Source organism: Protopterus annectens, chromosome 9.part0, assembly GCF_019279795.1.
Source record: "Protopterus annectens isolate FY-2018-M chromosome 9.part0, PAN1.0, whole genome shotgun sequence".
In the NCBI taxonomy this organism is placed as follows: domain Eukaryota; kingdom Metazoa; phylum Chordata; order Ceratodontiformes; family Protopteridae; genus Protopterus; species Protopterus annectens.
This window is the reverse complement of record NC_056743.1, coordinates 1,357,386,237-1,357,408,830: the sequence shown is the minus strand read 5'-3', so window position 1 is coordinate 1,357,408,830 and position 22,594 is coordinate 1,357,386,237. Positions and strand designations below refer to the sequence as shown.

The 22,594-nt window shown below is 39.7% G+C and overlaps 1 protein-coding gene across 2 annotated transcripts in view; it reads left to right on the top strand.

Annotated features, from left to right (window-relative positions):
- CCDC105 (coiled-coil domain containing 105) overlaps positions 1–22,594 on the top strand; it is a 560,734-nt gene that overhangs the window by 359,215 nt on the left and 178,925 nt on the right. For both annotated transcript variants that reach the window (XM_044084342.1, XM_044084343.1), the window contains exon 5: positions 5,921–6,087. In XM_044084342.1, coding sequence (XP_043940277.1) covers positions 5,921–6,087 — 167 coding nt within the window. The remainder of the gene's footprint in view (positions 1–5,920; positions 6,088–22,594) is intronic.

Here is a 22,594-nt window from a genome sequence, read left to right as displayed (position 1 = left end):
CGGGACTTCTTTATGCCTTTCCCCCATTCCCATTAATTTCAAAGGTTATTCAGAAAGCCAGGTGGTTGTTGAGTCACAGGATAATTCTCATTGCTCCTTACTGGACTCGTCAGATATGGTTCCCCTTTCTTTGGCCTCACTTTCAAGAGGAGCCATGGATCCTGGACTCAGTGCCGGATCTTCTGACACATCAGTCAGGAACGCTCCACCCCGCTCTTCAGAGCCTCAAGCTGACAGCTTGGTTACCCCACTTCCAATCTTAGCTAGGCTTCCTGAATTATCCCCCACATTATGACACATTTTGGTTTCCTCGCACAAGAAGATGACTAGAAAACTGTAAGCAAGTAAGTGCAAGAGATTCTCTTGTTGGGTGGACAAAAGGCACATAGATCCTTTTACAGCCCCTATATCTGCAATTTTGGAATTTCTAATGGAAATCTTTAATCAAGGGGCAGCGGCAGCTACAATACAAGTACAATTAGCTGCCATATCAAATTATCATGTGGGAGACATCGGATCTCATGTAATGTCCCACAGATTATGCAAAGCCTCCCTCAAGGGTACATTTCTATTAAGACCACCCTTAAGAGAACCTCCTCCTCCTCCATGGGATCTAAATTTAGTATTATCATCTTTGAGTCTTCCACCCTTCAAACCAGCATCCTATTGTTCACTAAAATTTTTATCTTGGAAAACAATTTTTTAACAGCCATTAATTCTGCTAGGAGGGTCTCAGAATTGCAAGCTCTATCTGCCCTCCATATTTGATTTTTCATAAAGACAGAGTTTCCCTCAGAACAAACCCTTCCTTTTTACCAAAAGATTGTTCTGAAGCTAATTTGAACCATCTATTGTATTACCTGTATTTTTTCCTAGTTATGGTAACAAGGTAGAATACAAGCTCCACCAAATGGATGTGCATAGACAGTTGCACTTTTATTTGCATAGGACCAAAGAACTAAGAAAGTCAGACCAATTGTTTGTTTCCTATTCAGAGAATAAAAGAGGCATTGGCAGTTTCAAATGTTACTTTATCTGAATGGCTTATTGAGACCATCACTTATGTCTATAACTCTCACAATAAAGAACCGCCAGGAAAAATTAAAAGACATTCAACTAGAGAGATGTCAACACCCACTGCCTTTCAATCTAGACTTCCATTGGATTCAATTTGTGCTGCTGCTACATGGGTCAATCCTCACACCTTTATCACTCATTACAAACTAGATGTGGCCTCCCGGAACAGGGCATCCTTTGGTTTCACTGTTCTGAAGAGCTTATTTCATTGAGCCACCCAAGAAAGAAGGTGCTGGGGACGCTGTCTCAACCAGCAAGAATGAAGGCGAGATAGGACAACATAACATAAATAAGTTATGTACTTGCCATAACATTCCTTGTTTGTTGTCCAGAATCTCACCTTCATTCTTGCATCCCACCCATCTATCCCCCTTCTTGGAGGACCTAGAAGAGGTTATAGATTGGCAGCATATGGTCTGATTCCCTTCTTGCCTATTAGCATTCATTAGTGATTAGTTTCTCAAATGAGATCTGGGGAACAGCCACTAGGCATCTTGGGACAGGATGTAGCCTTGAGCCATTGGAAGTTCTCGAGCTTTAGTATGCAGCTGAGTCAGAGCTGAGGATCAGCTCCTAACCTAACCAGCAAGAATGAAGGGGAGATTCTGGACAACAAACATGGAATGTTGTAAGTACATAACTTCTTTTTTGGTGGGTTTTCTTAATGCAGTGGTGGACATGGAGGTCGAATTTAAATTGATCATCTATAATTATCCCAAGTAGCTTATTATGTGTTTCAACATTAATGACAGTGTTGTTAAGAGATGTTATAGTGAAGGTAGATTTGAGGTGTGAGACTGTTTTTGGGAGGAATAAAAGGAGCTTGGTCTTTATGGGATTGAGAATAAGCTGGTTGTGAGATAGCTAATTTTCAAAATAATTGAAGGAGTTTTGAGTGAGGGAGAGCAAGTCGGAGATGGAATCAGCGGCGGAGATGATAGTGGAGTCATCTGCATATTGAATGAGATTAGCATGAAGACAGGGAATGTAGAGGTGGTTAGTAAAGATGTTAAATGATAATGGACCAAGATAAAAACCTTGAGGAACACTGATCTTGATGGGGAGAAAGGGAGATAGAGAGGATAGTCATTTAACAGATTGTCTCTTTGAGAGTTATCTGGTAAACCAGTAGATGGTAGAGGTAGAGAGGTTGAAGTTAGAGAGTTTGGAGAGGAGCAGTGGGTGAGAGAAGACAGTGTCAAAGGCTTTTGAAAGTCAAGGAAGAGACAGGAGACAAGTTTGTTATTGCCTCTGGCAAGGCTCTGAGGGCAGAGACAGCTCTGAAAACTTGGAGTCAACTCCAACACCTCTGATCCGACCAGGATGGTTCAGCTCTGACAGCCACTCAGCTCTGGGGGTGCTCAAAGTATCCCCCGGATCTGAGGACATCACAATTCTCAAATCTAATCCAGGTGGTCTTGGCAAACGTCAATCCAAGGACTCCAAAACAAAATGTTGAATCGAAAAAGGAGACAATACAGGAGGGGTAGAGCTAGACAAGGCTTCCTGCTCCAAAGGAGTAGGAGCCAGGAGAAACCCTATCTGTATCTCTGCCGAGAAAAACCTCATCATTTTATATATGTCGGCTTTGGTGAGACTCCTGGAAGAATGAGAGTAAGCCATAGAAGGTGATTTGGAATGCCGTCTCTCAAGAAAGGGAGATGGGACCCTAGACTGCAGTGGGTTTACAGAATGAGAATACTGGATCCAAGGAAGTACCTTAGGACCTGAAGTACTCAAATCCAAAGACATTTTAGGTGATCCTGTGAAAGTCTTGGAGCCAGATGGCTTTGGATCCAACCTGGACTTTTTTGTGTGAAGGCCCCATTGAAGACGGATTCGAAGAACCCAACTTTTTTGGAGCATCCTTAGAAGATACCTTAAGTGAAAGAGCCCCAGATATGGCTTTTGAAAAAAATGGTAGTCAGTAGTCTTTTAAGAATCAATTTGTTTTTATGGTCCGCTATTGCTCATAGATTAAAACTCTTGCAAGCACTATATTCCACATTAAGATGTTTGTGGCCTAAACAATAGATGCAGAGATCATAAGCATCAGAACAAGATAGCTTATGGCCACATTTCCTGCACTTTTTAAATCCTTTGTCAGACATGATGGAAGAAGCACAGATAGCAATATATATTTTTTTATTTGAAAAGGGTAAGGAGGAATGAAAAAGAGAAAAAAAGAGGGGGGTACCAACTATGGTATAAAGGAATACACCATGGTGTAACAGGAAGGGTTACAAGTAAAGATAAAGTTTTATATACATATATATATATATGTTTGAAATCCTTAAGAAAAATACCAGCAATGGTATGAAAGAAATACACTAAGTGTACACAAGAATAAAAAGTGGGAAAAATTATTGAAATGGCACTTATCCCTAAATTCACTTGAGAGCAAAGCTGACCATGTCTGTACCCAAAAAGCAGCAAATGAGATCTGGGGTATTTTATGGATTGATGCATTATGGGTAAGGAGGAGCTCGAGAGTTTCAGTTGGCCATAGCCGGCCTTAGGCATAGGCCAACTAGTTGGCCACCTAGGGCGCCGCTCTAACAGGGGCACTTTTCCAGTAATCTGAGTAGTGTAAATAGACCAGGATGGGGGCTCCAGGTGGTGTGGGGGCAGTGCTGTGGAGTCTTTTTGGCTAGGGTACCACTTTACCTAAGGTCAACCCTGCAGTTGATTGACAAGCTATAGTAATGGCAGAGTTGGATCCAAGGTTCGGATATGAACCCAGTGGATGAGGAATGCATGAAAATTGACATCAGATCATACATTTTTTTCCTTTTGAATTGGGTCATAAGACTGATTTAAAGTACTTGACATGGAAAACAATGTTACTCACTACCCTGACTTCAGCTAGGAGAGTGTCTGAGCTGCAAGCTTTTAGTTTGATTCAACCTTCCAGTACTTTTCTTAAGGATAGGGTATCCTTAAGAACCAACTCTTTCTTCCTTCCTTCCTGCAAAAAGTAGTATCAGAGCTCACTTTAAACCGTCTATTTATCTCCCTATCTTCTTTCCAAAACCAAAAAATAAGGGAGAGAAGATCTTGCATATAATCTGGACATCCACAGACAACCTAGATACTACACTGACAGGACAGATTACTTCAGATATTTCGATTGGCTGTTCATTGCCTTCGAAGGTATGAAGAAGGGACAACCGATATCATAAGAGACTATTTCCAGATAGTTATCCCATGTTATCCAGTTTTGTTATTCTCATTATAAAATGTCCATTCCCTTCCCTTCAAGGCCAAAGCCTACTCTACTAGGGCTATGGCTTCTTCTAGAGTTTTTTGGAAAAGGATGGGCTCTAGAAGAATTTTAGAGGCAGCAACTTAGCCACCTGTATGCCCTTTCACTATGGATTACAGAAGTGACTCCTACACCTGTTCAAGGGCAAGTTTGCCAGGACTATTCTCCAGAGGCTTCTGGCTCTTGTTCCTCCTCCCTGAATATCAAAGCTCTGATCGAATCTCTGGTAATCATCCTATAGAGCTTATTCTGCTGCAGCACTGATCTAATAATGATGAACATAGTATACTTAACCGTAATGTGGTATTTTATGGCTCCAGTATCCCTTTCCTGAGTAGCAGGAAAACTCAGAATTTTAGTCTGCTTTTATACTAGCACATTCTCATGCCTCCTCAGATATACGGGCACGTGGAAGGCACTCTAAAACTTTTAATACTGGTTGGACATCCAGTCATTGGCAGGATACATCCCACACAATTTGGTCTACTGCAATGTAATGGTCTGTTCAAACATCTACTGTTATGGTAAGTTTACTTAAACAACTGTACTTTCTTGCTATAGTATTGGAAGTTTTTTTCTATTTGAATTGAGTGATTGTGTTGTATTTTTCATTTTTCAAGTTCAGTTTGGTCAAAATAACACACTGAATTAACTGTTGTATAACAGCTGTATGCATCTGTGATCTTTGGGTTAGACCTGAGGTCTAGGTTAGGCTTAGATTTAGTTTGGTGTTGAGGTGTGTGGTTATGCTTAGGTTTAAAGCTAAGATAAAAGTTATAGACATTTAGGTTTGGGGGTGTAGGAGCTATTGTCTTCTATCTTAAGGACAGTGGGGCAGTGTATGTCACTGGAACTTGTGGCTGCTATTTATATATATATATATATATATATATATATATATATATATATATATATATTTGTTTGTTTGTTTTTTCAAGGTAATGGTTTTCAATTTTGGTGCTTCTGAGTGATGTATACTTGATAACCTTGATTTTAATGATGCAGTCTGATAGTCTAACATGGAACCAGTTTCTTTTTTTGGTTTGGGAATTTAGGTTAGCAAAATGTTACCTTTCTTTTTCTGAGTAATGTAAGCAGTACACATCAATTATGTCAGCAGGGCAGTTAAATTAGGTGAATTTAGTATTTGGTGATACAATCTGAGTAATGTAGTGCCTGACATTATTAGATAATATTGCATGAGAGCACTTAAAACAAGTAAGGTCCACTGAATCACTCCAGTGTAAGCAACATGTGCTCTGTGACTTTCTGCCATCACAATCATTAATTTGCTTACTTGTGAGCAGCTGACAAAATATTAATATGATTATTTTACAAACCACTGCAGTAGTTCTGGATTTTGTCATTGTTTCAATCAGTCATTAACTAAATTAGAATAAAGATATGCTTGCCTATAGGCTCAAGAGTAAGCAATAAGTTAAAACTGTATTTACTTACAGGACAGAAGCTTGCAGGCCACCTTATCAAGACACTAGTCCACTATGGTGACCCCATAAAGTACCTATCCTACATTGTTAACAGCTTATGTGTAATTTTCCTTTTCCGTTTCTTCCTTAGAGTGCAAAGAGGCAATGGATGCAGCAAAGGAAGCCTGTTCCAGTTCTAAGCAGCTACGAAAGGCTATCAAAGAAGCAATTGATAATGCTGTGACTCTTCAGCGCTCAGCTCATAAATCTGTCAATGCGGGCGTCACACAGAAGATGGCAGAAACGGTCTCACTAATGGTATGGAATGAAATAATTCAAGATAGTCAAGCAGTTGATAGTACAACTTAGCCCCTTAAAGAAGGAAAGGCAAGATGCACTTAGTTTTTTGTTTAATTTAGCTGTGTTAGTCCAGTACATCTTTTATGGTTAGGTATACTTTTTTTTTTTCTAGAGCATTGTAGAGTATGGAGGAACAAAAAAGTAACCAGTTTGCTTAAAATCGTACAATATTCAACTGGAAGTAAATAGTGTGGTAGTTAGTTCAGAAAATTAAGGCTATGAGGTATTAACAAGTTGCTTCCTCTGTTCCAGGGTTTTAGTCACTTACCCTCCATTTGCCTACTGTGAGACTGTGAGTAAGTCACTTAATCAGAATGTGCTCCAGAGAAATTGGAATAAGCTATTCAATAGTCTCCTTGACTGCATTCCTGGTAACTACTTATGAATTCAAAACCAGATATGCAACATTCAGCCTTGCAACTCACACACCATCTTGGATCTCTTTAATTGACATTTGTTTACTATATTACTTTTGCAACTGACTTTAGATGCCACAAGTAGATTAAGGGAAATAAATAATTTACTAAAGTTCAAGGGATCTATTAGACACTCATTCAGGTATTTGTGAGGAAATTGGGAATATGGCATCTATTGTTACTGCTGAATGACTTAATGTATTTATACATACAAGCATAAGACCTGCATTGACATAGTGTCCATCCGGGAGATGCCATTTTCAGTAGAGTTGCTGGAAGACAGTCTTTAGACATAGCAATCAAAGAAAAAAAAAAAAAAAAGAAAACAGAATGCCTTTATTGTTTGTATACATTATGACCCACACACAAGACAAGTAAGGCAATGGACAAAATTACACATGACTGTTTATGGACTTTTATAGAAATGTTTTTGAACCCAGATGAACATTCAGATAGGCTCTAAAAAATTCAGAACAATGAAGTTAGTCTTCAGTAGTCCACAGCAGGAAAAGTTCAGTGGCAAACACAGTAGCAGTTTATAAATAATGCAATAATGAAGTGTGTGTGTGTGTGTGTGTGTGTGTGTGTGTGTGTGTGTGTGTGTGTGTGTGTGTGTGTGTGTATAGATATATATATATATATATATATATATATATATATATATATATATATATATATATATATATATATATACACACAGACACACACACATGGGTTTACCTGAAATGGTCTAAACAACATTTGATCAACAGTAAAATGATCCACAGCAAAATATCTAGAAGTAAAACGATGTAAGATGAAAAATATCTAAACTTGAAAACACTGATAAAATTGAAGCTATACTAAGAAAGGGAATATGCCATTTCCCCACTGTTATGAGACTTCAGATGTGTTATATATATAATTATCTAACATGCTATCCAACCTCCTGTCCAACTACTACATGCAGTCATAGGTTACTGCAAGTACATGGTAATAAAAGCATTGCTGACATTCACTGACTGGCAGTATCACTGGAATTACATGAAATACAAAATATGCTTTTAATTCCTAAACTGAAAGAATGCAGGTAGCACTGCTACAAACCTTTGTAACATCATCCACACAAACCAGATCATTTCAACATCCAAAGTACAGCAAATATTGAAAAATACTCCCTCAAGTAGCATGGTCTATAAGGGAACAAGGGTATAACATGGCTAGGCTTGCAAAGGCCCTAGGGCCAATAGCCTAAGAACCTCCTATGATCCTATGATTACTGTTTTCTATGAAGGCAGGACAAATTAAATAACACCTGAAGACATCTTCCAAACAGTAACAAACACTCTGCAGGTCCACCTGATCAAACAAATACTCAACTGCACACTTCCTACTAGTACAGACAAACATATACCACTGAGCCACACCAGTATATAGGTTTCCACCCTCACCACTCTCTCCTTCAAAACATGTTCATATTATCAGACACATGCAGTCAACCAAACTGCAGCCAACTACACATCTTTTGCTATTTTGCACAACCCAGCAACTGGCTGCTCAAAAATTGTAGTTAGCCAGGGTAACTATATATACATACACACACACACACAGCGATATATATATATATATATATATATATATATATATATATATATATATATATATATATATATATATACATGCATATGTGTATGTACTAAACACACACACACACACACACACACACACACAAACACACAGAAGCTGTAGGTCTTAAGGCCATATCATAATTCATTTTACTGAAAATATTTAAACAGGATTCTTATACAGCAGAACATGCCACTGCTGTGGTTTGAAAGTACAGAGAGACTGTAGTCATTTTACAATGGTTTAGTGACACTGGGAATAAGGACATTTGTTCTTTTTCCTCAGTATTGTGTGAAGTTGGATTGGTTATATAAACATTGTGGAAGCAGATCATTGTTTATTTCCTGAGGTGATAATGAAGGTAGAGAAATTTGTTTTTGTTGTTCATTCTTATGTGATCACAGAGTTAGTATATGTAGAGGGAGATGTGGGGGCTGCAGGAGGGTAACTTATGCATGTGTTTGCATGTTTGATAGGCTTTTAGTCTTATATTCGATCAAGATGTTATGCAGGTTAATGTCTCAATATAGAACCCCATATACAGATACACACACACACACACACACACACACACTTGAAAACAGGTAAATTTGTCGACCGGCAGAATGATTGACACCACTTTCATGGATTACTGCAGGTCAACAAACCCATTAACTGAAAAATCAATTCACATCGGTTGAAAAAGAAGAACAGATGCTGTCCTTATCCAATTGGTAAATCTTAAAAACGTCCCTAACAGTAACACCAGACATACTTTGAACAGTTGTACTGTTAGGGGAAATATTTTTTGTAGGTAATATGACAAACACACCACACATGCATATCCATACACACACAACAATAAAACTTTCTCCTTAACTAGTCATAACTCTAACTCTCACCAGCATACACTGCCACCACACACACACACACACACACACACACACACACACACACACACACACACACACACACACACACACTGATCCCAATACACCTTGATTTAATTCAAAAATATCTCAACAAGTCTGCCATTGAAAAGAATGTTCACTCTTATGAACATTCGCTTTTTTTACATCCCTACAAATGTTTGTTCATATGAATGTTCGCTCTTATTTATGTATGTGTCGACCGGCAGAATGATTGACACGACTTTCATGGATTACTGCAGGTCAGCAAACCCATCCCAATACACCTGCAAAGTACATATTACCTTAGAAAAACCCTTTCTGTAACACTGCAACACTAGACAGCTCAGACACTCAGCAGATGGGCGGCACAGTGGTGAGAGGTTAATGCTGTCGCCTCACAGCAAGAGGTTCTCCAGTTCAATTCTTGGCTGGGGTGCCTTCTGTGTGGAGTTTGCATGTTCTCCCTGCATTCGCGTGGGTTTCCTCCGGGTACTCTGGTTTCCTCCCACATTCTAAAAACATGCTTCTGGAGCATTTCTCCCCAGGCCTCTGCTGAAAACAGGATCTGTGGAACCTAGTCAGACTTTCCCAGTCAACAAATGTTAAATAAAATAAAATAAATGTGTGTACAGACACACACACAGCTCTCTGCTTAAAGGGGCACTGGCTCAGATTTTTTGCTAGAGGAGTTTGTTTACATTTTAGTACTCTGTAAGTCACATGTTCAGTTAGAGGCAAGGTTTTCAGATAGCCTTTTTAGCATACTGCAGGTCAGATTACACAAACTCTCAGTGGGGGTTTTAGAGGAAATGCTTAGAACTTGCAGCTGCAGTTTGTCCTTTTGTATTTTCCTTCCCCCGCTCATGAGCAATTAGATTAGCTGAATGACTGGATTTTACTCAGCTAGAGATGCTATCTTCTTGTCACACACAGACCTGGAGCCTCTTTAGCAATGAAGTGATAGCTACTTTACTATGTACCTGCTTTTGCAAATAAGTATTCAAGCCTAGGCAATAGTATTTTTCGTGCTTGTTGCTACAAATGTTTTTCCCTCCACTATCAATTATTTTTCATACAGTGTGCTGTTAGTGTTGTGTGTGTGTGTGTGTGTGTGTGTGTGTGTGTGTGTGTGTGTGTGTGTGTGTGTGTGTGTGTGTGTGTGTGTGTGTGTGTGTGATGATATAGGTGCACTTTTATAGTCATACATATTTCCCTCATTTTACAGCACATCATTGCTTTGGACATTTGTGCCTTGCAAAGAAACATGTTGACTAACAAATGTCCAAATATCCTAAAATAATAAAATATTTTGCATATTTTCTCTAAAAATGTCATGCAGCTTTGGAACTGAATCTAATCACTGCTCTATAACTATTTTCTCATTAGCTGATGCTGTATGTTATCCTTCAGAAATCACACCATAACTATTTGTCTAATAGTGATTCCATCTTACTTGATTTCTTTTCTCACTACTTTCCATCATTCATTGTGGTAAAATGTTTTCAACTTTCACATCTTTCCTGAATGTTGGCTGGTTTACACTGATTAGCATTTGAAAGCGGAAGCAAATGCAGTCTATACATTTCACCATATACTTTTCAGTACCATTCCTAGTATATTACAGCAGGTAATTACAGGGGTACTTTTACTAAGGCAGTAAAAAGTAAGTGCTGCAACCAAAAATTTCATGCCATCTATAACCCTATATTTTGACAAATAGCTACTTTTCTATGTATGTATGCATGCATGTATGTAACACAATCAACATTTATATTCATGTGGTTTGAAAATAACATCCTCTTCTTGTGTTACTGACAGACTTGAAATCCTAGTCATTTTTGAATGTCTAAAAATTTCACATATGATAAATATCTAATAATGCAGATTGCAGTTCACAGACCTATTAATCATGTCTGTACATCGGTTACATGATAGCATCACATAACACAGTGTTTAGTACAGAGAAGTAACAAAACCTAAAAACGTATACAGATGCAGTACTGTCATCTTGGAAGACTTAGCAGGACATGGTTGAGCAACAACATTTACATAAGGCTAGCCAGTACACTTCTGGATCACCCAAACCATACAAACACACCCCAGGCCTGAATGAGAAATAGTCTACTGACACAAAGTGTATTGTCTAGACAGCTAGACTGCAGATCTCATGCCAGTGACAGAACAGTGTTCCCACTCAGTATGTCACCTCTGCTGACTGCTCTCATTGCTGTGACTGCATATCTCATGCCAGTGACAGAACACTGTTCCCACTCAGTGTGTCACCTCTGCTGATTGCTCTCATTGCTATGCACTGATGATAAGCCCTACAGTGCTATACCCCAAACTTGAATGCATCAAATGAAAACAAGAACATGTTGTCTCAGTCCAAGGATAGGACTGCCATCACCTTGTCAAATGTCCGCAACAGTACACACAAGGTATGGTCAGTGTGTTGATGTCACATTTTAGATCTATGCAAATGTCTGACATAATGCTGAGGGTCAGTTAAACATTAAAGGGTAATGTAGCCATAGTGATTTATTATGGAGTACAATAATATTATGCAAGGTAGTACAACATTCATACACTGTATACATAGTTTTCTGTCATTTCACTTTCTCAACAATACAAACAGTTCTGCTGTTATCCTACAATGTGGAATTATACTTTTAGTACATCTGGGTGCTGACTAGCCTGCATCACATTAGTGTACTGTCCTACTCTGTTATCCACACCCTCATTTGTGTAACTACCTCTAAATGTAATCAATAAAGTGTTCTGAGCATATACATATTGCGCATAATACACAAACTCCACAGATATAGTCAACATGCTGGCAGGCAGGTTCAGTGAAAACTTCACCCCCCCTGTCCTCCATCAGTAAACCAGGACATCCCCAGCACCTGCCCTCTCAAAGGAAAAAAGAATGGTCTCCATGGGACCTGATAACATCCCTGGCTGCATCCTGCATTAACTCAGGCATGAGCTCTCAGCTCCATTACACACCCTATTCAACCAAAGCCTGAGCATCAGCTTCATCCCAGCTGAATGGAGGATAGCAACTGTCATCCCTCTACACAAAGGTGGAGCTTCCACTGACCCAGGCAATTATAGGCCCATCAGCCTAACTAGCCTGATCTGCAAGGCCATGGAATGCATCATCATGGATCTTATAAACAAGGACATTGGCAACTTCCAAAATCTTGACCCCACACAGTTTTATTTTGTCAAAGGTAGATCATGCCTGTTAAACTTGGTCAACTTCTTTGAAACAGTCACCAAAGACATGGATGAGGGGAAGATGGTGCACAGCACCTACGTTGACCTCGCCAAAACCTTTAACACTATTCCTCACTTGGGCATAATAGATAAACTCTCCCAGCTAGGCATCAACCTGTATGTTACCAGATGGGTAGCTAGCTGGCTCACTGATAGAACCCACTCAGTCAAAGTAGGGAAAGCCACCTCTAGTAGACCGGTAACGGTGTAACCCAAGGATCGGTCTTGGGGCTCTCTTCTGATTGGGATATACTTTTCTGAGGTGCAAGCCAAAACCAGTGGTCAGCGGCTGACCTGGTTTGCAGATGAAAGCAAGCTGGGTGCTGTCTTAAATTCCCCTAGTGATGTGAACATCCTCCAAGAGGGCCTTACCCAAACTAATGACTGCTGTCAGAAGTATGGCCTTAAACTGAATGCCAAGAAATGCATCATTATCCTCTTTGCAGAAAATGTCATCCCTACTAATTATCAGATTAATAATAATGTATTAAGCATGCAATCAGTTGTGAAGGACTTAGGCACACCGGTTGCTAGCAACCTGACTTTTGACCATGACATTGCATCTGTTGTACGGAAGGCTTTCTATATGGCTCACCTCATAAAAAAAGGGTGTTTCATCCAGGAACAAGTTGGTCAAAACATCCCTGTACTCCTTCCTTATCAGACCCATTATCAAGTACAATGCCCCCTCTGGCATGTACCTTGACAAGCACATGCAGCAGTTTGAGAAACAGAGGTTCCTGACCAGCAAAATCCATGGTCTCAAACACCTATCCTATACAGATAGGCTAAAACCCCTGTCCCTCTACTCAGTCTCATACAGACTGCTTAGAGGTGACCTGTGTCTGGCATACAAGACCATTTCAGACCCAGCCTTGACGGAGTTCCTGCATACCCATAAGACAAACTCCACTCATGCAACTCAAAAGCAAAGCCTTAACCTGGTCTGTAACATTAATAGAACTTGTTGGCGGGATAGATTTTTTCCCAAAGACACCCCCCCCCTTCTGTGGAATAGACTTCCTCTCAATGTTAAGCAGAGTACCTCCCTAGCCCTCTTTAAAAGGAACCTGGATGACTAGATGGGAAACAGAAAATATATCCCTGGGATCCCAACTGTTTCCCTGCTGGACAGGGGAAACAGGTGTTGACTTAGAGAGAACATGGGTGAAATTCTTAGCTAGACGTATAAATGCCTCTGGGCCAATAGCCAAGTATCAACCTATGATCCTATGAACCTATAATAGAAAATTATATACATCTACAGTATATCCATCTATATATATAAATATATATATATATTTATATATATATAAATATATATATATATATATATATATATATACACACACACACACACACACACACACACACACACACACACACACACACACACACACACACACACAATGTGGCAGGACTGAAAACCTACAAATTAACAAACTGTGTACAATGTAAAAAATATATTCTCCAACACAACAAATAAATATGATAATTACATTTAAAAATTTTATTCAGAACAGCTTTGGTTGCACAAAGGTGGTGAGAAATTTTGCTAATAATATCCCGTTAACTTTGATGCTGAACTTAAATTAAATTACATTGAAAAATAAATATGCACATTGGACACAAAGTACAGGGATGAAGTAGAATTAGAAACAATAACCTGAGAACACTTTGGCAGGAATGACAGTATCACTGTATTTGTTATTCACTAGGTCATTAAAGGATGAGGAGATTCCCCAAGATTGGAGATGTGCATGTGCAACCCATATTTAAGGGATAGAGGAACAGCACAAACCCAGAGTCACAGAGACTCATAACTTAAGATTGGAGACGTGCACTTGTTCAACCCATGTTTAAGGGAGAGAGAAATAGGAGAAACCCAAAGTCACACACACCCATAAAGTAAGATTGGAGACATGCACTTGTTCAATTCATGTTGAAGGGACAGGGAACAGGACAAACCCAGAGTCACAGAGTCCTATGACTTAAAATTGGAGACATTCATTTGTTCAACCCATATTAAGGGACAGGGGAACAGGACAAACCCAGCATCACAGACACCTATAACTTAAGACTGAAGACATGCTCTGGCTCAACGCATATTTAAGGAAAGAGTAACAGGACAAACCCAGAGTCGCAAGACCCATAACTTAAGATTGGAGACATGCACTTGTTCAACCCATATTTAAGGGATAGGGGAACCAGACAGATGCAGAGTCATAAAAACCCATAACTTTACTTTATTTTTGTGGAAAAAAACATTGGAAAAGGTTATTTGCATAATGTATCATCAGAATTGAGAAGACTGCCCCCCCCCCCGGATTCACTATATTTCTGTACAGGACTATCTTAGTCCTGCATGGAAGCAAACGTTTAGGAGCAAAATGGCAGCGTGACAGGCATATTAATGAATGCATGCTGCTTGAGCTCCTAAACGGACATGGAGCATGTACGAGTGCAGTGTGTGTGTCTGAGAGCAGAGCTCACAGAATATACATGCTCCTGCAATCAAGAACAGCAGTTTAGGAATAAGAATGAGTGAGACCACTCATAGGTGTTCGCATACCCCCAGCAACATCCCCCCAAGTTTATAAGAGCAATAGTTAATATATAAAATATAAACAAGCTTCTTTTTTTAATCAGACAGATAAAATTTAACTGTAGGTGCATGGGTTTGCCCATTGCTTAACTATGTTTATTGCAGCTTAAATCACACACTAGGATAACAATCAAGATATATGCAAATGAAGCAGTACTGCAATAGTGTAGTGGGCAGAGCATTTGCCTTGTGAGTAGTCATTCCCGGTTTGAGTCCCACACCATTACATTCCATTTTCCATGTCAAATCACTTTATGAACAATATTTTTTGTTGCATAACCTACTAACTAACATAAAGTTGTGAAATGGAGTACTGTATTAAATGCAGATGTGAGGTGTCATTGTCATAATGTTATAAAATCCACAGATAATCACAAGTGCCCCATACAGTATATGTACACATGAATCAGGGATACAAATCGACAGTACAACGGGTAATGAATGATAAATCCATAGTTTTCAAATCCACCACCTTCCACAAAAAACATTTGACATTACTGTCTAAATTAGTGTGATGGAAAGCGGGAGTAAGCACTATTAAGCAAGAGGAAGCATATTTAAGCAGTGGTAAGTGGGTTTAAGTCTGTTTGTGTGGGGGGTAAGCAATGCACACACAGGTTAAGCAATATTAAAGCTAACTGTCTGTAACCATATTTAACCGGAGGTTAGCACTGCTTACCGTTGCGCAAACCCGCTTACAATTGCTTAAAAGTGCCTTAATCACTCTGTTTGCAACAGCCGCTGTTCTAGCCAGAAACAAAATAAACAGCCTTTGCAGATCTTGAACCAGGACCCTGTACACTATAGTCACAGTAGTTAACCACTAAGCCATCACAGCAGTACATAGGATTGAGGTATCACCAGACATATCCTCACTATAGGAAAATGAAACTGAACATGTGAAAGGAATCGATATACAGTTTTATGTTGTATAACATTCTACATAATATAAATATGTGAACTGGAGTACTGCATTAAGCCCATATGTGAGGTGTCATTGTAATAAAGTGTTGAAATCCCTAATAAACACAAGGACCCCATACAGTGTACATAAAGACGAATCATGGATACCAAACACATATATAACATATAACGAATAATAAATCAATGCCAAAAAGCAAATAGTATGCAAATTAAAAATTAAGCAACACTAAGCATTGTACAGCCCAGCTTACTAGGCATAAGCAATGTGTAGGCCAGCTAACTCATTTTGCCCATTGGTATACCCCTTTAAGCAATGCCAACTTCAGGTAAGCATGTTTCCCCATGGTTTATTATTTTCAAAACTGTCCAATCACAGCAAACTGACAGAAATTGGCCCTATTTAAACCCAGTAGGTGGGAATACATTTCATAACTGGTTGTGTCTTCCTCCTGAAGGCACTATGATGACTGGTATGGGAGAGGGTGGGCTTTCATGCACAGCGCTGGGGCATCAGGAGTCCAGATTCATGGCAGGACTCATTGTGAAAGAACATGACCAGAGATTGCTGCAGGGCCAGTACCAGGGTTACCAATGCAAAGAGGAAGCCTGGGACCATCTCACTCATGCTCTCACCAGTGCCACTGGCATAGCCCAAAATGGTGAGCAGGTCAAGCATCACTATGCTGACCTGAAGTGGAGAAAGTGGGATCTGTTGGATCAGTGAATCTAGGAGGAGGCTAGGAGGATGGGGGATGTGCCAGCCGTGTGCAAGTATCAGGCCACTACCTGTTTAATAATTGCCAGTTCATGTATTTTATGGATAGGTGTGGCTAAATATTCCTCTTATGTCTTTCAAAGAGGCAGTTAAGTGGGCTGTGAATCAGGAAGCCCATGCCTGTAGATTGCAGCAGTTGCGATGCGAAAGAGGTTAGTAATACTCTTGCATGTACTGTCATAGGAAATAAATCTCAATGTAGTAGTATGTTAATTCCCTGTATAAAACCTGTATTGTTTAAGGCATGTACTGCATACACCAGAGAATATGGCAGGTGCAGTCTCATATATATTGTATGTAAATAAAAGCATAATAGCCTGACAATAAAGGTCTAATTGCTGGACTGCATGTGTTTACTCTGGTATCATATGGTAATGTAGAGTTGCAATCTCTTAATAGTACTGTTGTATTAAGCACTGTAACCCACACTGTGCTACATAAATAAAGTGTGTAGGAATGTCTGTATACGACTGTTGTAATCACAAGACGTCATATTGTACACCTGAGAGAGACTTAGACAGAAAACAGTGAAAATACAGCCAATAAAATCCACATAGCACACTCAACTGAGACGTGAACTGTTGTATTTTTAGCACACACTGCCATGGTTCAAATTCTGTGAGTGGTAGTAGGCTGTATGCAGAATCATATCCCACAACTGTACAGATATGTCCAGAATGTCCAGTAAATTGGCCTACATCAGCTGCCTGTCACCCTGTCCCCCCTGTCAAATCAGTGGGATTATCCCAGACATTTAGGCAGCAAATAAAACAGAGTTTATTACATCAAGCTTTCGAGTTGAAACTCTTTTTCAAGAAAGAGTTTCAACTCGAAATCTTGATTTAATAAACCCTTTTTATATGGATGGTCGTGCTTTGCCTTTTGTTACTGGGTTTAATCTTGTGTTGGTTCACCAGTATGTGTAGCTATACTATACCTGTTTCTTGGACTTTGTTAGGCAGCAAATAAGAAATACAACTGATTGTCAGACATCTATAAGAACAAACCTGTCACTCTAGCAACTCCACAAAATGTTATGAGAGTAATAAGCCAAGTATGTCCCATCTCCATCCCTATGTTGTGAAGCTGTGACCAGAGTGTGTGCAGTAACACAGTGAGACGTATGTGCATAATACTAATGTGGAATCTGGTAATATGTGTGGCAACATTCAGGTAGTGCTAACAAACATTGCCCGCACAGGTCAGTATGATACGAAAACTGTGCCTAGAAATAAAAGATTGTGTCAGAAAAATATGTATTAATGTGTGTATTAGTAATATGCTTAGTGCATTTAGAGCTTGAAAAGGGTTAAAACATTTATTCTATTTCATACTGCATAAATCTATACAAACTGCAGATGCTTTCTGACCTTGTATTGTCAGTTATAATCTTTGCTTATGTTTGGAAATTTACTGAGAAGCAGATTATTTCTGCTTGCGTTAAGAAAATAATGAATAGAACAATACTACTTATATAAATGTTATGAAACTTAGACAAGAAGTTCCGCTTGTGCTGTGAGAAAATACACAGCTGTAGAAGCTATAGATAATTAGGACAAAGCCTGCTTGAAAATATGAACTGCAATCAGCATTTGCTTGTATCTGAGTTAGAAAAGTACCTTGAAATGTAACACTGTACAATAGAAGCCTGTAACAGGCTGGGGGCCCACCAAGGCCAGGTTGTTTTTCTCAAAAATTTCTCACAAATCTAGTCATGTCAGCAGAAAATCTGAGTAACATCTGCTGTAGAACAATACTGAAAGTTGTGTTTGATTATGTCAGCCATAGAAGGCCATGTCTTGTAAAACAGTATAAGAATAGCATGCTTCTTGTTAGTCTTCTTCTTCTTCTTTCGGCTTTTTCCCAGTTAGGGGTCACCACAGTGGATCACCTTATCCGCACATTGATTGGCAGTGGAGTTTTACGGTGTCGAGTTGCCAGCCCGTTGCCCAACCTTCCACAGAAGGCACACACACACGCACACCTAGGGCCAATGTAGAGTGTCCAATCCACCTGCAGCATGTCTTTGGGATGTGGGAGGAAACTGGAGCACCTGGAGGAAACCCACGCAACCACAGGGAGGATGTGCAGACTCCGCACAGAAGGCACCCCAGCCGAGGATCGGACTGGAGAACCTCTTGCTGTGAGGCAGCAATGCTAACCACTGCACCACTGTGGCCGCCCAGCATGCTTCTTGTTAGTAGTTAGGCAAAATCCTGTATTTGCATGTTTTTGTCTCCTTGCAGCAAGTATTAAAAGTGCCTTAACTGAACCTTAAGTGTATTGGTCTTTGAATTTTTTTCCTTTTACAGATTGGTCGTTCGGACCAGAAACCCTCATTTCGCCTCAGATCAGACAGGCCAGGTGGCTTGAAACCGTATGGGGAAGAAACCATATCGGTTCTTCTTGTTTGAAAAGCCCTCCGACTGAATTGTCGTACAAAAGAGGCCAGCCACTTTCTGATCTGCAACTGAAGGACGGGTTTGCTCGAACCAGGTGATCAATCACGAAGGCTCAGGTAAGGTGAATCTGCCTTTTTTTTTTCTGTTTTAGATCAGGGACTAGATTTGTATTATTTTGTTAAGACTTAGTTTATATAAGTCAGGGACAAAAAGATTACTGTCTTGTCATAGATCAGGAAAACAGAGCAGGTAGACAGTCATTCTGAAGAGACTATAACAAAATCCGTGGTACCAAGTTAAAAATAAGGTGTTACATAACAATTAAAAGGGTAGAACAAGATGGGTAATAATTGTACAAAAAGATCCCAAAATCCTCCGTTAACCGAAGACGCGAAATACATGCAGTCACAACGTGCTGATAATATTAAGTATTATTCAAGATGGGTTAATAAGTATGAATTTGATGGCAAATTAGAAAAATCCTCACTTGTCAAACTTGTCAAACAGCTTAAAACTGATTCTAAAGGTCGGATAAAAAAGCAACGTCAATTAGGAATTCCTCAGGCACACAGGTGGATTGAGGAAGTAAACCGAAGGGAGCAAAAGAATAATATTTCAAAAGCAATGTTTTTAATTAAGGAGGATAGTACCTTAGTAATAGCATCGGCCCCTCCGCCTCCCTTACCAGAATATGAAGCAAGTGAACAAGTAAGTCCACCCCCGCGATATCCTGCTGTCACTGTAAAGAGAGACACTACAAAAGCAAAACCGTTTATTAGAGATCCCATCGAGACCAGGCCTCGAACACAGGCAGGAATACAAAAGGGGACATTAAGTTGTATGCAATGAGTAGGAATTCACGATCTATGAGTGAAGAAGAAATGTGCCCACTTGTAGAAGTGCCTAATCCTCTGGCAGGACAAGAAGGTCAGGACCCAACTATTCTAGTGTATAGACCCTGGACTCCGGAAGACATCCGGAAATCCACAGAGGGAATTCCTCAACCAAAAGTTAATTTTAGAAAGTTTTTAGAAGATTTGCAAGGAATGAGGCTAAGTTATAATTTAAACAGAGAAGAGGTAGAAAAAGTAGTCAGACAAATTGTGGGACCAGATTGGCACATGATTAGTGGTGACTGGAATCTCAGTGACGCTGCGCTCAGGCCCCTCTCACATAGCAGCGCAGAGCTAGACAACAGAGTGAAAGGTCTTACAGACCGAATCTCTGAGAAATGGAATCCTAGGGCAAACTGGACTTGCATTAATCAAAGCATCCAACAAGAAGGTGAAACTGTTGACAGATATTATGCCAGACTGTTACAATGCTTTAATAACCATTGTGGAATGCAGGTTCCTGAAGATCAGACACACGATTCCCCATTTGAGCAGCAGTTAAAGAATGCATTTTTGAAAGGCAGTATTGCACCCATAAGCAGCTTTATTACAATGCACATGGTAGATCATGCTTGTACGAACAAGCAGATTACAGTCATTACTTGAATATGCTAGGCATGCTGAAAGGCATTTTAATAGCAAAAATAAAAAGAAAGACCAAGTATTTTCTGTAGAAGATGGAGCAGAAGTTTATGTAGTACAGTCCTGGTAAAAGGGCAAGAGAAATGCCCAGGGAAACAAACAATCTGATCAACGATCAGAGGACTTTGAAGGGCGAAAGAAAAGGGGTGAATGCTTTAAATATGGTAAAAAGGGACACTTGGCAAGGGATTGCAAGAAAAACAAGAAGGCAACCACAGAAGACAAGGAGGGTGAGGGCTGACTATATGATAGTCAGGAATCACTAGAAGGGGATAGCAGAGAAGGGACAAATGAGAATGTGACAGAGAGAGTAGAGAATGTGACAGAAGAAATAGAGGAAGTACAGAAAGTCACGGATAGTGAAGAAAATGAAATATTGGATTTAGCTTTATTGAGCTTAGAGCTCTGTTTAGCAGACACGAAACCAGAAGTTACACTCCTGGTAGAAGGAAGGGAAGTCAGATTATTGTGTGACTCAAGGGCATCACGGACCCTGATACATCCCTCCAAACTGCCAGAGAACTCAGAGTCACCTGATTACATATTAGTGAAAGCAGCTAATGGACAGCTGTATTGGCAGCCACTCTCCCATAATACTGCAATAATTGATCCTGTTTCAGGATTGACCCAGAAAAGCAAAATTGTTGTTTCTGCAAAATGCCCAGTAAACCTCTTGGGCAGAGACCTTATGCAGCTATTTGGTATAGCAGTAGTTCCAACTATGCAGGGTATGGAAGCACAGTGACAACTTGATACCTTCACAGTGCAACTGGAGGGTGAAATGTTTTATTGGTACAGCCAGGACTTGGTTACGACTGGTCCAGGGGCAGTGACCGAAGAGTTGATGAACGTAGCCATCAGCAAGTTCCCCTCCCTTGACATTGATAAGCAACATCTGTTGCACTGTACTCTGTATTATTGTAACACACACCAGGACCTGATAAGGAATATGAGCAAGAATTGTTTAGAAATCGTGCAAACAGATTGATATTACGTAATCTGTACTGGGACACAGAAGGCAACAGTGTAGCCAGCTGTTCATTGCCCCAGGAGTTCTTTGCACTTTATAAATCTAATGGATTACCACATGTTAGCTTAACTAAGGACAAAAATGTAAAATAGATAGACTTAGGAGAAAAAGTCACAAGATGGGAAAAACATACAGAGTTAGAACTGTCAGAACAGGGAATACAAATGCAGAAGTTGAATTGGATAACTCAGACCCACCCAGCTGTACACTTGCAGTCTAGCAAGGACAGCTGATTAGCACTCCTATTGAAGGAGGAAGAGAATGCTTTACAGAATATACCAGAAACTATCTGGTCAACAGGAAAATCAGATGTAGGACTTATTCGTACAGCGGGACCAGTTACTATTATGCCAAAGTCAGCATTTAGACCACAAAAAAAACAGTATCCCTTAAGGAAAGATGCAGAGGTAGGAATCAAACCTATTATAGCAGCTTTACTTAAGGAAGGGGTGCTGGTGGAATCTCCTGATTCACTATGTAACACACCCTTATTTCCTGTTAAGAAAGCGAATGGAGAATGGCGTAAGGTCCAGGATTTACAAGCTGTAAATGATGCAGTAATACCAAGGGCACCCACGGTGCCAGACCCACACACCCTGTTGAATGATTTAAAACCTCAACAGAAATATTTTTTTGTGGTAGATATCAGCAATGCGTTCTTTTCGATACCGATACACCCTGACAGCCAGTATTGGTTTGCATTCACATTTCAGGGGAAAGGGTATACATACATGCGACTACCACAGGGGTATTGTGAAAGTCCAACAATATTCTCACAAGAAATGGCAAGCAACATGGCGGAATTTACCCCACCAAGAGGTAGTCATATTTTGCTTTATGTTGATGATATCCTGCTAGCAGCCCCCACCCAGCAAGATTGTAAAGAAGATATCATAGCACTATTACAATTTTTAGCCACTGAAGGACAAAGTAAACAAAAATTAACTGCAGCTTTGGAAAAAACAAGTTAAATACCTAGGATATGTAATATCCAAGGAGGGTAT